The sequence below is a fragment of the Engystomops pustulosus genome, chromosome 4 (assembly GCF_040894005.1).
Source record: "Engystomops pustulosus chromosome 4, aEngPut4.maternal, whole genome shotgun sequence".
Classification (NCBI taxonomy): domain Eukaryota; kingdom Metazoa; phylum Chordata; class Amphibia; order Anura; family Leptodactylidae; genus Engystomops; species Engystomops pustulosus.
This window is the reverse complement of record NC_092414.1, coordinates 47,919,662-47,936,789: the sequence shown is the minus strand read 5'-3', so window position 1 is coordinate 47,936,789 and position 17,128 is coordinate 47,919,662. Positions and strand designations below refer to the sequence as shown.

The 17,128-nt window shown below is 46.6% G+C and overlaps 1 protein-coding gene across 6 annotated transcripts in view; it reads right to left on the bottom strand.

Annotated features, from left to right (window-relative positions):
* Positions 1 to 15,483: 15,483 nt before the first annotated feature.
* Positions 15,484 to 17,128, bottom strand: part of STING1 (stimulator of interferon response cGAMP interactor 1) — a 106,503-nt gene continuing 104,858 nt past the window's right edge. For all 6 annotated transcript variants that reach the window (XM_072145840.1, XM_072145839.1, XM_072145841.1 and 3 more), the window contains one exon: positions 15,484 to 16,258. In XM_072145840.1, coding sequence (XP_072001941.1) covers positions 16,152 to 16,258 — 107 coding nt within the window. In that variant the 3' untranslated portion in view covers positions 15,484 to 16,151. The remainder of the gene's footprint in view (positions 16,259 to 17,128) is intronic.

Here is a 17,128-nt window from a genome sequence, read left to right as displayed (position 1 = left end):
AACAGCGCAGGGCATAGGCACAAGGCATGAAGATCCGGCAGGGTGTGCAGGGAGAGGCAGGTTTATATAGAATTCTGGAAAATGGCCCAAATACTGGCCCTTTAAATTTTCTGAAGCCAGCGTGCCCTAGGAAACAGGGACGCACACGTATGGCCCGAGGACCGGGATCAGGAGCATGGGTTAGCCCGAGACTCGAGATTTGGGTTGCAGGAGCACATGTGACACCTCTGTTAATAGATCCCTATTTTTCTTCAAAAATTGTCTGCACTGGTGTTTTTGGGAGGAGGACTGGGTCCCAGCAATCTTCACATTCTCTGTATAGACCTCTGGTTGGGTCATCATGCAAGAGGTCTCTGGGGATTCTCTATGTTTCCAGGGCTTAAGAAAGTTAACATTATAGACCTGATTGGGTTTTCTCCTACCTGGCTGATGGACTCAATTGTTAACTTTTCCCACCCTCTAAACTATCTCATAGGACCCATGCCATCTCGCCAAGAATTTGCTCTCCATCGTTGGTACTGAACCAGAACCTGGTTCCCTGGACTAAACTGTTTCAGACGGGTTGATCTGTCATAGATTCTAGCATGTGCCTCCTGGGTGTGGATAGCTCAGGTCATTCTTATTGTCAAAGAGCATTTTGACAATAGCAATGGCCTGAGCTATGCGTTCCTGTAATTAGGCAACATGTTCAATGACATTTTTTATAGGTTGTAGCTTTTAACTTTCTTTAACATAGCCTTCCAGGTCTTGTCAAAGCGTTCCCCCAGTTCATCTGGTTAACAGAAGTGCGTAGTTGAGTAATCTTCAGTACCTTATAGAGATCCTGCATTGCCCTGGAAATAAACGGGGTCCTTTGGTCAGTCAGAATCTCCTTTGGCAGCCCTGTTCTACAAAATATCTGAAACAATTCTCTGACGTCCTTGAAGAAAGCTTTTGTCTAGATACCTGGTGGCATAATACATTAGCCCTAGTACAGTATATATTGGTGACCCTTAGCCAAATTTACCAGAGGCCCTAAAAATCCTATGGTTACCCTCTCGAAAGGTACTTCAATAATTGGCACATGGTAATTGGGGACTGTGGAAGTTTGCAACTGAAAAGGTCCTTGACAGGTAGAACACAACTGCAAATAATCTCTGACCTTCCGGTTACATCATGGCCAGTAAAGTCTGAGCAGCATCCACTCTATTGTCTTATTAGTCCCTGTGTGACCACCTAACATATGGTTATGTGCCAGGTCCATGACCATGTGCTTATATTGTCCGGGCACAAGGAGCTGTTTCACTATGTCCTCACAGATTTTGGTTATTCAATACAACAAATTCTCATTCATGGTAAAGTGATGAGATCTCTTGTCTGCCCATAGCTCTTGGGGAACCCCATTAATTACAACAACATTAGTAAAATAACTATTTGGGGTTTCATCTTGAAGTTTGGCTGTCGCTAATTTTCCCCTAGACGCCTCCAGGACTGAGACAGTGGGACACATTTACTTAGAAATTCGTAAAAAACTGCACTAAAAGTGCTATTTCCTTGTATAATGCTGTGTGCGGGGATTCACTTAGATTGTTGGGCCAGTGCAGGGAAGTGACAGATTCATTATTTCTGGCGCACAGAGTTCACCATCTTTTCTGTGGTGCACCTTTAATATAGGGCATGCGACACAATTTGCAAGTTAAATACAGCGCTCGGTCCGAGTCAGTGAGACCAACGCAGGCCCCCTAATTTGTGTTGCATGGAAGCCCACCTCCGCTGTGCAACCGTTTCAGCCTAGAAGAACGTGCACAGTCTGCCAAAAGTGCGGTGCAAAGCCCTTAGTAAATGTGCCCCAGTATCCTCCTTCTACATGTCCCCTAATAATATAGAGAATTCGGGGACTACCTCAGGGTCAGTGCTCAAGTGGCTCTACCAGTCTATCCCAAAGACCCCAGAATAAAGGACAGTCTCTAACAAACAACTATTTCATGCACCAGTCCTTGCATGATTCCCACCTGGTAGGATATTGTACCAACATCTGTCTTTAACACCTTGGTATCCCCATGTAGACAGAATAATTTTTGCTCAGTCCTAGTAGCACCTCACCTGGATTAGATCACATCTTCAACTTTTTACGATTCAGCCTATTCAGGTCCAGGCACTTTTTCAATAAAAAATCTTTTTTTATTTCATCAGTTTTAAAGGAATACAGCATTCATCTCCTCTCCTCCAACGCTTTTTGGATTTGAATATGCATTAGGAAGTATCACATGGTGATGACATCATCACAAAGGGGTATGGCTAGCGATGTATCAAGTGTTGAACGGGATCCTTGATCGAACAATGTGCACATTACCTGTTGTTTGGTCTTAGACCCCATACATATGAAAGACAATTGTGTTTCCATTAAATATTAGATTTTCCCACATTGCGCTCAGTGTGTGTACATAACCCTAGTTGAAAAGCTTGATACATGTTGCTCATATAAAATTAACAAATAATAACATATAATGAAACATAAAATGCAGCAAATATGATATAAAGGCTGTAAGGGAGGCAACCTGTCCATTGTGCATATTCTGAAAGTGTGAAGTAGCCCCACATACATTTCTAACCTCCTGGTTTCCAAATTAATTTATATGTTCTAATAAGCTTATCTTAAATTTTCTTATTGTACAGCCTATGTATAGAATATTGCACACTCATGGAGACGCACCATTGGGATGAGCTAATAATTTAAAACTAAGCAATCGCTTTTTCTACCCGTTAGAGTCACGTACACCATCAAAGGACTTATTTCAGAACAAGATCTTTAGGGACCTATATGCTTTACAAAATAATAATGCTACTAAATATAAGAAAAATGTATCTGTCACACAGTCTTTGGCAGTGTCCAAACTAAAGAAATGTGAGGACATTGTCATTAGAATGTCCGACAAGGGCGGCATTGTGGTTTTGATGAACAAATTTGAATATTTGGGTTTTGGATATGTTAAATGACCCAGAGGTGTATAGGGAGCTACCACAGAACCCTATTACTGTGTTTCAGGACAAAACTTAGAAAATTATCACAATTTTCAAAATATTCGCCCTCATTAACAAACCTTTTTATGTCATGGTGGGAGTTACAAACAATATTCAACAACACAAATAGCCCTTTTAGGACTAGACATCAGGCTGCAGCCATATTTGGGACTTCGTGGGGCTTGTTTGTCTTGTAACTCCAATGGTGCACCCTTTGAGCTCGGACTGTAGCAGTTACACCAAGGCATTCCAGGATCTCACTTTTCAATGTTGCATAATACCTGGCATCCTGCTGAGGCAGATCATGGTAGGTCTTCTATGGCTCGCTTGTGAGAAATTTCCGATTGCTACGCTGACAATCTATTACATGCGGCGAACCTCTCATAGAAAGCAAGGAAGGCTTCCATTTCTTTTTCTAGAGTCATTTTCTGCATGGTCTCTTGTACTGCTTTTCTCACATGCTGCCCATCTACCTGGCCAGGTGGAGCTGGAGTCTCCTTGACCCGGATCGCTTCTGCCATTATGGCCATCTGTTTGATGAGAAATTGGTTTGTCTCTTGCTGTGCACAAACGGACTCCACATGAGCTTGCAGCTGCTGGGTGCTGGTCTGCAACAGGTGCTTTACAAGGTCCTACATTCTTTTTGAGTGGACTTTTAAGTCAGTTGCAGCCTTAACCCAGGACATACAGGGGCTCATTTACTAAGGGTCGAGCGCTGGACTTTCATCGGACTGCGCACCGTTTTCAGGGTTTGCACAGCTTGGACAGGTATTTAACAGGCGTCTGCGCTAGGATTGTGTCGCACGCGATCGTTATTTGGCGCTGCGCTGGTTTACATGCAACACAAATTGGGGGCGTGCCGTCGGACGATCTGACTGATTCGGACTGAGTGAGGGTATTAACTTAGAAAAGTGTGTCAAAGGACATGCCCTCCAGCAGCCTGCTCCTGTCCTCCAGCAGCCGCTAGCATCATCCTCCTGTCCTCCAGCAGCCTCCTCCTCTATTCTTCTCCTGTAGCCTCCTGTCCCCAGTCTCCTCCTGTCCTCCAGCAGCAGCCTCCTGCCTCCTCCTGTCCCCCAGCAGCCTCCAGTCCTTCTGCAGTCTCTTCCTGTCCTCCAGCAGCCTCCAGTCTCCTCTTGTACCACCAGAAGCCTCCATCATCCTCCTCCTGTCCTCCAGCAGCCTCCTCCTCTATTCTCCTCCCGCAGCCTCCTGTCGTCCAGCCTCCTGTCCCCCAGCAGCCTCCTGCTGTCCTCCAGCAGCCTCCTCCTCTATTCTTCTTCTGTAGCCTCCTGTCCTCCAGCCTCCTCCTGTCCTCCAGAAGCCTCCTCCTTTATTCTCCTCCAGCAGCCTCCAGCCTCCTCCTGTCACTTCCTCCTGTGCTCCCGCAGCCTCCTCCCATCCTCCAGCAGCCTCCTCCTGTCCTTCACCAGCCTCCTGCTCTATTCTCCTCCTGTAGCCTCCTGTCCTCCAGCCTCCTCCTGTCTTCCAGCAGCCTCCTCCTCTATCCTCCTATCACCCAGCAGCCTCCTCCTGTCCTCCGGGAGCCCCCAGCAGTCTCCTTCTGTCCTCCATCAGCCTCCTCCTCTATTCTCCTCCTGTACTCCAGCAGCCTCCTGTTGTCCTCCAGCAGCCTCCTCCTGTCCTCCAGCAGCCTCCTCCTGTTCTCCAACAGCCTCCTCCTCTATTCTCCTCCTGTAGCCTCCTGTCCTCCAGCATCCTCCTCCTGTAGCCTCCTCCTCTTGTCTTCCAGCAGCCTCCTTCTGTCCCCAAGCTTCCTTCTGTCCTCCATCAGCCTCCAGCATCCTCCTCCTGTAGCCTCCTGTCCCCCAGCAGCCTTCTTCTGTCCTCCAGCAGTCCTCCATCATCCTCCTCCTGTCCCCCAGCCTCCTCCTGTCCTCCAGCAGCCTCCTCCTCTATTTTCCTCCTATAGCCTCCTGCTCTCCAGCAGCCTCTAGCCTCCTGTCCTCCAGCAGCCTCATCCTGTCCTCCAGTAGCCTCCTCCCCTATTCTTCTACTGTAGCCTCCTGTCCTCCAGCCTCCTCCTGTCCTTCAGCCTCCTCCTCTATTCTCCTTCTGTCCTCCAGCCTCCTGCTGTCCTCCAGTAACCTTCAGCCTCCTCCTGTCCTCCTGCAGCCCCTCCTGTCCTCCAGCAGCTCCCAGCAGCCTCCTCCTGTCCTCCAGCATCCTCCTGCTGTCCTCCAGCAGCCTCCTCCTCTATTCTCCTCCTATAGCCTCCTGTTCTCCAGCAGCCTCTAGCCTCCTCCTGCAGCCTCCTCCTCTATTCTTCTCCTGCAGCCTCCTCCCATCCTCCAGCAGCCTCCTTCTGTCCTTCACCAGCCTCCTCCTCTATTCTCCTCCTGTCCTCCAGCACTCCTGTCCCCCAGTCTCCTCCAGTCCTCCGGCAGCCTCCTCCTGTCCTCCAACAGCCTCATCTTGTTCTCCAGCATCCCCCAACAGCCTCCTCCTGTACTCCAGCATCCTCCTACTGTCTTCCTGTAGCCTCCTGCAGCCTCCTCCTCTATTCTCCTCCTGTCCTCCAGCATCCTCCTCCTGTCCTCCAGCAGCCTCCTCCTGTCCTCCAGCAGCCGCCAGCATCCTCCTCCTGTCCTCCAGAAGCCTCCTCCTCTATTCTCCTCCTGTAGCTTCCTGTCCTCCAGCCTCCTTCTGTCCCTCAGCAGCCTCCTTCTGTCCTCCTGCAGCCTCCTTCTGTCCTCCTGCAGCCTCCTCCTCTATTCTCCTCCTATAGCCTACTGTTCTCCAGCAGCCTCTAGCCTCCTCCTGTCCTCCAGCAGTCTCCAGCCTCCTCCTGTCCTCCAGCAGCCTCTTCCTGTTCTTCACCAGCCCCCAGAAGCCTCCTCCTGTCCTCCAGCAGCCTTCAGCCCCCAGCCTCCTCCTCTATTCTCCTCCAGCCTTCTCCTGTCCTCCAGCATCTTCCTCCTATCCTCCTGTAGCCCCCAGCCTCCTCCTGCAGCCTCATTTCCTCCTGTAGCCTTATTCTGTCCTCCAGCAGATCCCAGCATCCTCCTCCTGTCATCCAGCATCCCCAACAGCCTCCTCCTGTACTCCAGCATCCTCTTCCTGTCCTCCTGTAGCCTCTTGCCCTCCTGCAGCCTCCTCCTGTCCTCCAGCATCCTCCTCCTGTCCTCCAGCATCCTCCTTCTGTCCTCCAGCATCCTCCTTCTGTCCTCCAGCATCCTCCTTCTGTCCTTCAGCATCCTCCTTCTGTCCTTCAGCAGCTTCCTCCTCTATTCTCCTGCTTTTCTCCAGCCTCCTGTCCCCCAGCCTCCCCCTGCAGCCTCCTTCTGTCCTCATGCATCCTCCTCCTGTCCCCCAGCAGCCACCTCCTGCCCTCCAGCATCCTCCTCCTGTAGCCTTCTGTCCTCCAGCCTCCTCCTGTCCGCGAGCAGCCTCCTCCTCTATTCTCCTCCTGTCCTCCAGAAGCCTCCAGAATACTCCTGTCCCCCAGCCTCCCCCTGCAGCCTCCTTCTGTCCTCATGCATCCTCCTCCTGTCCCCCAGCAGCCACCTCTTGCCCTCCAGCATCCTCTTCCTGTAGTCTCCTGTCCTCCAGCAGCCTCCTCCTCTATTCTCCTCCTGTCCTCCAGAATACTCTTGTCCCCCAGTCTTCTCCTGTAGCATCCAGCATATTCCTGTCTCTCAGCCTCCTTCTGTCCTCCAGCAGCCCCCAGCAGCCTCCTTCTGTCCCCCAGCTTCCTCCTGTCCTCCATCAGCCTCCAGCATCCTCCTCCTGTCCTCCAGAACCTGCTCCTTACCTCCAGGAGCCCCCCTCCAGCAGCCTGCTCCTGTCTTCCAGCAGCCTCCCCCTCTAGCCAGTCCAGTCCTCCATCCTCCAGCATATTCCTGTCCCCCAGCCTCCTCCTGTAGCTTCCAGCATATTCCTGTCCCCCAGCCTCCTCCTGTAGCCTCCAGTCCCCCCTGTCCTCTATCCTCCTCCTGGCTCCTCTTCCTGTGTGCCCCCTGTCCCCTGGTAGTAAATAAAAAACCTCAGTTTCTTACCTCACCTTATTCCCCCGCAGTTATTCAGTCTTCTCCCACCTTGTGTCCTACTGACTCACAGAGGGGGCGTGGCCAGCCGGGGCGGAGCTACCTCCTCACATGACACGTGCAGACATCATGTGAGAAGGAAGCAGGGGCTGGTCCCACCTCCTTCTGGCCGCCATGCCTTGGCTGCTCTGCAGCTCTAAACTACGGGGTCTGAAGAAGGCCGGACAAACCGAGAAAAGTGGGCGGAGCCCGGGACATTTTCCCAGCTGCCCGTGGCCCAAAAACTGTACTGTCACGCTAAAACCGGGATGGTTGGGAGGTATAGTTACTGTGCAAACCCCACATGACTTGCACAGTGTCCTCACCCAAGTACAGCCCAAGCATCTGAGCAAAAGCCAGGCAGTTCAGACTGTAGTATACTATTACTAAGGAGTAATGGGGGAAATCCCTCCTCTTAACACACAAGCTCTCCGTGTCCAGTAAAATTCAAGATCCTAGTTTTAAGATCACCGTCACCGTCTTTTTTGTGGTACATCTTTGACATAGGGCGTGCGACACAATTTAAAAGTATAAAGAGGCCAGCAGGGAATGACACTCCGGAAAAAAGGAGTTTATTTATTCTATTTTTGACACTCCCCGGCCTCCAGGCACATATAAAAAATTTTGCATAGCTTCACAACCCCTTCAATCCCTAAATTCAATCAATAAATTATAGGCAAGCCAAAATGACACCACCATATATTTTTGCAAAAAAAAAACCCTACATGCAACATGCATCCTGAATGAAAAGTAGTTATGGTTGTTAAATTTTGTCCTGAAGGCCAAAAATGCTCCTGTAAGGGTTGAAACATGCGGTTATTGTAAAGCCGTTATAAAAGCCAAAATGACAGTAGCTTTGTGGCTTTATATTAAGGTGTAATGCTCTGAGGTGTACCTTACAACTCTCTTCAAGTTTAACTCGTCTTGGACAGCTCGCTGACTTTAGATATTAGCAGGTGCAAGTCTGGAGTTTGCAGTGAGCTCTTTCAATGCCACTACAGTTTTTTCTTCTCCCATAAAAACTGCAGAAAAAGGCAGGAGTGGTTTATTACCACTTCTGCCTTCTCTTTTCTTCACTGCATAGCGCTGAAGCAACCTATACAGCGATTGCAGGAGTCGACAGTGCCTGACGGGTCTGCAGGGGTTAATCAGAGCTGCTGGGTCTGAACAGACCCATTGCAGTCCTGATCAAACATTAGCCGCCAACAGTGGGAGAATTACAATTTTGAGAATTACAAAATATACATTAAAAATACTATACATTATAATTACAACTATATTATACAATATATTGTATTACACTATATATATATATTATATTATATTAGAAGAAGCGAGCAACGCTCCAGCGGTAGAATTCAAGAGTTGGTGATCTTTATTAAGTGGCAACATTTCGGTGTTGGAGACCTATTTCAACACCAAAACGTTCCCCCTTGCCTCAATAAAGATCACAAAGTTTTGAATTCTACCTCTGGAGTGCTGCTCACTCCTTCTAATTTGTACCTACGTAAGGACCAAGCCAGGAACTTTGCGGGCTTTGCAACCCCCCCCCCCCCTCCTTAGGGGCTCCATAAAAATGTGCGGACTTGAACTTGTATATATATGTATACACACTATACTACACTATATATACTCTAATATAAAAACTATACAATACAATACTATAATCACAATAAAAGGCTTTTTTTCCATTTATCAAGAATTTAAGTAACATTACATATACAACTCAACACTCAACATGGCACCTTGTAGTTGCACACAGGCAAGGATATACATTCAAAGAATAATCCCGCTTTTATGACCTTTTTTAATCCCTAAAAGAACTAAAAATGAAAAGAAAAGTCCTTACAGTTATGCTTTTTTTTTTTTTTTTTTTAAAACACATTTTATTTGGTTTTCAAAAAAAAACAAAAAGAACATATACATAAACATAAAACCGTATAGCATAGGTGCCATATATGTCAGTGTACATTTCTTGGAATTGAAAATGCTTTCCAAATACTCCTGTTTTTATTGATCACTGTGCTGTCTGTTTCCGGTTGGCAATAAGCCCTTAGGGCAGTGATGGCAAACCTTTTAGAGACCGAGTGCCCAAACTACAACCAAAATCCAGTTATTTAGCGTGAAGTGCCATCGTGCCATTTTAAGCAGTGACTTATTGCTACCTTTTCTTCCACTTCTTTAATTGTATCGGCCCCCAGGCGCGACCAATACAGTTGAAAGAAGGTGGGCAAATTCAGACTATCATTGTAGCTTCCCTCCCGGGTCTCTCTGTACAGTTAGAATGGTGGGTCCAGCAGGATGAGCTCCAAAGATAATGCAGTTCTGTCAACACCTTCTCACTTTTCAAGCAGTTCCAAACAGTCAATGACATGTTGCTGTAAAATAGTGCTGAGAGCAACCTCTTATAAGTTGCCTGTGACTGTGGGAAAATTTTATGGATTTGGTCCTGTTTGGTGAACTCTGTCCTGGGCTGATGGCCTGAGTGCCCACAGAAAGGGCTCTGAGTGCCACCTCTGGCACCAGTGCCATAGGTTCGCCATCACTGCCTTAGGGTGTGTTGCCCCTGGGGGAGACGTCCCTATGAAACTCCCATGGACCCCCTACTTGATCTCCCAAGAGGAGGGCGCATCATTATGCGATTTTCATCTCGAAACTCATTACACCTGTAAGGCTCCTAAGGTGCCTTTGAGTTGTTCTGTGTTATACCATTGTGTCAGGCGGAATGGTGAGACCAACTCTGTTATTTCTTCTCTATTCATATGTTTGGTAATAAAAGTCTTCCATTTTTTGAAAAATCCTTTTGTTTGTTTATCTTTATGTCTTAGGGTCTCTAACCTGTCCATTCGTATCAGGTACCTCATTTGGGCTATAAGTTCTGACATTGTTGGTATGGATTGCTGTATCCAATGCGCCATCATGCATCTTTTTGCTACCAATAAAAAGGCATGTATATCTAAGCGTAGGGTTATAATCTCTTCCCTATCTTCCTCATCATGCAAGATAAGAAGTAGAGGGTCCATGGGTAAGTCAATCCTCCAGTGTGTTTTGATATGTTCCCTAACTGAAATCCAAAAATTCTGTGAGTGTTCGCATTGCCATAGGCCATGCCATACATCAGTGTTTGGTGTGGCACATTTAGGGCATTCGGTGATCCTATCAGGTTTCGCGGGCGTTTTAGGTAAATTAAAGCCATAGTAAGCATGATGCAGGATTTTGAAAAAGGTCTCCCTCCACTGTTCGCTCCGTACACATTTACGTATTTTGGCCCAACCCTTTAAGCTACCTTCCAACACTTCCCTATTTGGGAATTTTCGTGACCAGCATTTTCCCACTGTCAACTGTGCTCCTTTAAGCATGTGATTCTTTAGGCTCCCATACAGTGTAGATATGGAACGCGTATTCTGCGGGGTACCCAGCAGCGCAGAGAAGGACGTTTCGGCCGCTTCCCTAGTGACATCCACTACCCTGTTTTTTAAGAAGTTATGTAATTGGTGATATGTGAATGACACGCAGCCAGTCAGTGAGTATTGTTGTTGTAACTCCTGTTCAGTTAGCCAGCGTTGTTCCGTCCCGTGGAATAGGTCTCCCACTTTCTTAATCCCCTTTTCTTTCCATGGGCGATATAGAACACTCTCCATACCCGGTGTAAATTCCCTGTGGCACCAAAGGGGCATATATTTGGAGAGCAAGAAGGGGAGGGTATACAACTTTCTAACCTCTTTCCACGCTATCATCGTGTCTCTCAGGACTATTGACTTTTTCACAATTGTGGGCCATCTATTGTATTTTGTGTGCAAAAGAGCCCCTAGGTCATTTGGTGCTGCCAATTGTTGCTCCAGCTCTACATTGGAAAACTGTCCTGTTCCATGTACCCAGTCACGTACATGACGAAAGAGGCATGCCAGGTTATACCCCCTTATGTTTGGTAAGTTTACCCCTCCCTCCCATTTTCCTAGCATTAATTTTCTTGCAGCTATGCGCGGTCTTTTCCATCTCCAAATAAAAGTTTGAAAGGCTTTCATTATTTTATTCACGTCCACATGTTTTAATAGCACAGGGATAGTCTGTAGTGGGTATAGTAGTCTGGGAAATGGAATCATTTTAATTAAGTGGCACCTTCCCATCATTGTTAAAGGCAATTGTTGCCACCGTGCCAGTTCCGCTATTATTTTTTGTATAAGGGGGGGGTAGTTAAGCGTATAAATGGAGGTCGGGCTCCGTCCTATGTGGATTCCTAAATAGGTCAGATGGGTGTTGGCTAGCTTAATGCCCAGTTCCGGTTCGGGCCAAGCTGTGTCCCTATGATTTGGACTTAAGTCTAGAACTTCGCTCTTTGAAACATTAATATGGAAGCCCGCAAATTTTCAAAATTCTCCTATATGGTCGAACACCTTCCTCAGTTGGTGTTTAGGGTTGGAGAGAAAGAGAACAACATCGTCCGCAAACAATGCCACCTTCACCTCCTGCGTTCAAACTTTAATGCCGTCAAAGAGGTCAGAGTCCTCTAGTGTTCTAGCCAGTGGCTCTAGAGCCAGGTCAAACAACAGCGGGGACAGCGGGCAACCCTGTCGTGTGCCCTTTTGGAGTTCGAAGGGAGGAGAGAGAAAACCACCCGTGTGTATGCGTGCCATTGGAGTATTATATAGGTTCTTAAGGTATGTGTTAAACTTCCCTGTGATACCAAATTTTTGTAGGACCACCCACAGCCAGGGCCATCTGACGTTGTCGAAAGCTTTTTCGGCATCAAGGGCCACCAATACTGGATGCTCTCCTGGCTGTGGGTAAGTCTGAACCCTATCTAGAACCGTCAGTACTTTTCTAATGTTGGTCACTGCTGCCCTCCCTTTTATGAATCCCACTTGGGCTTTCCCTACCAACCCCGGCATATATTGCGAAAGTCTATCTGCCATAATTTTAGAAAGTAATTTTATATCTTGGTCTATCAGGGATATCGGGCGGTATGAACCTGGGTTTAATAAGTCTTTCCCCTCTTTCGGTAGCAGCTTTATGTATGCTGTTTTCGAGTGAACAGGAAGTGCCTCCCCGCGCAGTAGGCTATTAAAGTAAGGTGCCAGAATAGGGATTATCTTGTTTTTAATGGCCTTAAAAAATTCTGCCGTGTACCCATCTGGACCGGGGGCTTTTCCATTTTTTAGACCTCCTATGACTCTGTCTATTTCTTCTGGGATAATATCGGCATTTAAAGTGTCTAATTGTGTTTGGGTTAGTTTCGGGAGCCTAATCCCCTCTAAGAAGGATTTTGCTGCTCCCTCTCCCCTGTTTTCTTCAGTGTACAATTTTGAGTAGAAATTCTGAAAAATACTATTTATTTCCTTCGGGGAAGTAGTTTGGCTACCATTTGCTGTGCGTAGTGCGTGGATGTGAGCGGTCCTATATTGATCCTTTGCTAGCCTAGCCAGTAAACGCCCTGATTTGTTTCCATAGCGGAAGAGCTCAGATTCATAGGATTGGCGGTAAATTTCTTCCCTCCTATCAAGCCATAAATCATAGTCAGATTTTGCCTCTTCCCACGCTGTTTTGCTTGCCTGTGTTGCCCCATTTAGGTAGGTTGTATAAGCAGCACGCAATGTCGCACTAGCCTTTGCGTATTTTATCTCTACCTTTTTCTTTAAGCTGGCTACATAGGCCATAAGTCTACCCCTAATAACTGTTTTCGCCGACGTCCAGAAAGCCCCAGGGTCATCTGCTGGGTTCCCATTATCTGCTGCATGCTCCTCCCACCATCCTTCCAGTATTTTGTTAAATGTGTCGTCTTTTGTGAGAAATGTGGGAAACCGCCATAAAATATCTGTTCCTTTAGGATATGTATTGTGTAGCTCTACCTGAACTGGGGAATGATCTGAGATGGCTATTTCACCTATCTGTGCCTGTAGGAGCCGCTGGCACGATTTATTTGAGAGCAAGACATAATCAATTCTCGACCAACAGTCATGCGCGTGTGAGTAATGGGTATACTCCCTGGTATCTGGGTGCGTTAATCGCCATGCATCATTTAGTCTTGCCCGTGTCATGAAGACCGGTAAAGCTTGGTCGTTTGATCGCGTGTGCGGCCTGTTTACGTTAAAAGTTGGTCTATTTCGCTTGCGGTCTTCATCGGGAGACAAAGCCGCATTCATGTCCCCTCCCACAATGACCAAGTCTTTTCCGTCCCCTAGTAGCGTATTGGTCAAATTGCTGAAAAACGGACCGTTAGAGTCGTTGGGCCCATAAACACTATATATAGCCCACATCTCTCCATGGTACTCTACCTGAATTCTTGCCCATCTACCCTCTGTGTCACAGGTTTGGTTTATGACCTTACCCGCAAAATTTTTGTGAAGTAAGATAAGTGTTCCTGCTTTTCCATTTTGTGCTGGAGAGCCCATTACCTGTCCCACCCAGAATTTTTTGAGTCGAAAAAAATCCTCGTCTCCTAGATGGGTCTCTTGAAGCAGTGCAATATCTGGACGAGACCGTCCTAGATGCCTCAGGATTTTGGTTCGCTTCTGTGGAGATCTTAGTCCCTTCACATTCCATGTTATAATTCTCATTAGCTGATGACTATGTCAGTAATAGGTGGGATAAAAGTATGTTATGTATTTTCATCAAGGAGTATAGGTAATGGGCCCCCCTATTGCACTGCCTAGTTCTTTGTTGTTGTAGTTGTTGTTTTTTAGGTCTCCCCCAAGGGCTATTTGTGATCAGTGCATGAGTATAATTTCCAGGAATTAACAGTTGGAGTATGTTAGCATCACAGCAATACAAAATAATACATTGAACCCTTAACAGAATAACATAATAACACAAACATTTCCTCCCCTCCTTGCCCAAACCTAGCCATTGTGGCGGCTGTGAATAGGCCCCCATTTGAGCTTCTGGACCTCTCTTTTTTCGGAGTGTAAGGAGCGTCTCGGCCACCCCTCCCTGTATCTCGGGCCGTCCAGACCCACAGTCCTGAGGTTGTCCAACAAGAATTGTCCTGGTATCGGCCGCACCACCAGCTGCCTCCCCCGAATCAATGTGTGTTTGCTCCTCAGGGCCGTAACCACCCCTGAACTGGATCTATATAAATGCTTTAACACTTTTCCTAACTTTAAGCTACATGGCTGTTGCTTATGTTCACAAATCTATATTGTGTGGTGCACCTTACGGTGCTTTGCATATCTTACCCCACCACTACCGATAGTCCACGATCAGGTCCTTCTTGATGCTTGCGAAGCATTACGTCCAATCTCTGGGGAAGATGCTCTTGAATCTCGACTCCTGAAGCGGCGTCTCTGGGATCTGGGTGGCGATGATGAAGTAGCTCTTCTCCCCCCTTCTCCCCTTAATTGGGAGGAGGAGAGAACTCTGTGTTTCAGGAGTGCCTCTTCCGCTGTCTTGGGTGTTGAGTATGTTCCCATGGAGCCATCGTCGTAGAAAACCCTCAAGGTTGCTGGGAAGGCTAGTTGGAATCTTATCCGTTGCCCCACCAAGGCTGTGCAAATATTGCTGAATGCTCTCCTTTTTTTTGTGACTTCCGCCGAGTAGTCCTCGAACAAGAGCAGTTTGGAGTTTCTGAACAGCAACGGTCTTTTGCGCTGGCGGAAGGCCCTGATGATATCGGTCTTGTCATTAAAATCAAGGTATCTCATTATGACTTGACGGGGTCTTATCTTGTCCAGGTCCCTGCTTGAGAGCTGCGAGTTGGTCAGTTTTGGGTCTGGGCCCAGCCTGTGTGCCCGCTCCACTCTGCATCTGCCTGTTATTCCCAACACTTTGGGCAGTTCCGATTCACAAAAGGCCTGAAGCTCTCCCGGTGGGACTTATTCCGGTAGGCCTACCAGTCTCAAATTGTTGCTGGAACGGTTTTCCACATCATCCAGCTTTTCAGTTAAACGTTTCACCTCTAAAGTGACATCTTCCATCCGGCATTTTATTTCATCTTGTGCATCCTCTGTGTTGGCTACTCTCTGTTCCACTTCTAGCAATTGCGTAGCTTGCTGCGATATTTCTTTCTGGAGTGACTGTATTGCCGCTTGCCTGGAAGCTTCCAGTGCTTTTTGTATGTCCGGGGCCAATTTTGCTACTACTTCTGCTGCCAGTAGTTGATAGTTATATTGAAAGGGAGCTCTATTTGCTTCTCTGTGTTGGGGAGCCGGGCTGTTCTGGTTGGCTTAGTGGCTACCTGTTTCTGATACCTTTGCCGGTCAGAAGTGGGTGAGGAGAGGGGGGGGGGTTCTGGAGCCCTCGGTCTAGCTTTGAGGGAGTCCCTTTTGAGGGACTTTGAGGGGTACCCTATGAGACTTTGAGGGGTGCCCTGTGGTAGAATCGTCTTGTCAGCGATCTATCTGACGCTCACTGCTGGGATGCAGCTTACCTCCCCCACCTCTGCTGTTCTGCGCCGTAGTTTCGCGCATCTCCGTACATCTCCGCGCCGGAACCGGAAGTCTACAGTTATGCTTTAACAGAAGTATAAAGTTATAATGATTTTACCAAATTATTATATGTGATTCATCCTTTAAAAACAAACAAAACGATGCCTACTTTGTGCTGCTCGCGCCTTTCTTTTTCTGTTCTTAAAGTGTAAAAGTCTTTCTCACCACAGACTAGGATGGAGGAACTGATAGGGAACTTGTACCTCACTATTCTGTGCAGTAGACATCTTTATCCTCAGTCTTGAACACTCTGAGTTCAGCTACATGCACAGAGAGAGCTCAGTCACATGACCTCCTTCTCTATGAGCAGGGAGTAGCAACCCCTCCTCGCCCATGAAACCGTCAGATAAACTACAGACTCACAGTGCTTATCAGCACAGGCAGAGGAAGCAATGAGTTAATCTGAGGGGTATAGCAAAAGAAACTACTGGATAAAGGTAACAAAGATAATAGGCAAAGCTGTTTTACATCCCAAGAGCTATTGATCTGTGGAAAAATAAACCCTTTACAGTTACTCTTTAAATTTAAAATAATGTGTCATCAAGAATACAATGCAAAAATGTTAAGGTAGCATGCAAAAATATAGAACTTATAGACACTAGATAATCACAACAGCTACTGCATTTACCAAGAAATCTGATCTTTCATCACCAGAAACTAATGAAACAAATATTAATTTACACCTTCATGTTCTAAATTCAAGTTTATATTCCTCAGAATGCTGCTGCTTCAAATGTTTTAGTATTAATTGGGAAATAAGATGCTTTGGAAATTCTTCTGTCTGTGGAGAATCTAAAAGGAAACAAAAAAATATCCATAATTGTGTACACAATGTCATTTCTGTCGTAGAATAGACGACTTTTATAAAAGTAGTCATTACGGGGGAAAGGGGTTGTCCAAGACCGTGAAGTACCCAGACTGCGACTGCAGCACTTTTTTCACATTTTCAATAATTCAGTATCAATTACATTAGGGACAATTTCATTTTTATGTATCTACTCACTGGGTCCGTAACGAATTTTACAGATTCGTCTACCAAAACCTCCAAAGCCAAATAGCCACCGATGTTCATAGGGGAAAATGTTGTAGCCAATCAACCAGATTGCAGCCCCTGTGGTCATCTGTGGGCATGGCTGTGATTGACCAGACACAACATGTATGTCAAGCTGTATGTCAAGACATCATTACCGACAGCAGACAAAGCTAGGGAGAGTTTGCTCTTCATAGGGAGACAGGCAGGGACTTCGCAAAAAACCAATGACTGCACTTAAGGATAGAAGGCTGCTGTGATTCGAGGATATCTGTAAAAATTGGCTTTTTAGGGAACTCTGAAGAATTGCATTAATCTACTGATAGGCTGCTATAGTAGAGGGTCAGTGTTGGTACAATTTGCATTTTCAGCATTATACAGCAAACTCTTAAAGGCGCACTGTTAATATTTGCAGTTCCAGCATCATCAAGGTATATCTAATTCTAATATTTAAATCTAATATCACAATTCCTGCATCAAACAGTGTTAACTTAAAATACCAGTCTTAGTGCTATTTGCATAAGAGTTACCTTATGGTACTAGTCTTAGTATTTGCATCAGACGGTACTTTACACTACCAGTTTTAGAAGTATTTGCATCAGTGTTAACTTATACAACCAGTCTTTGCATCG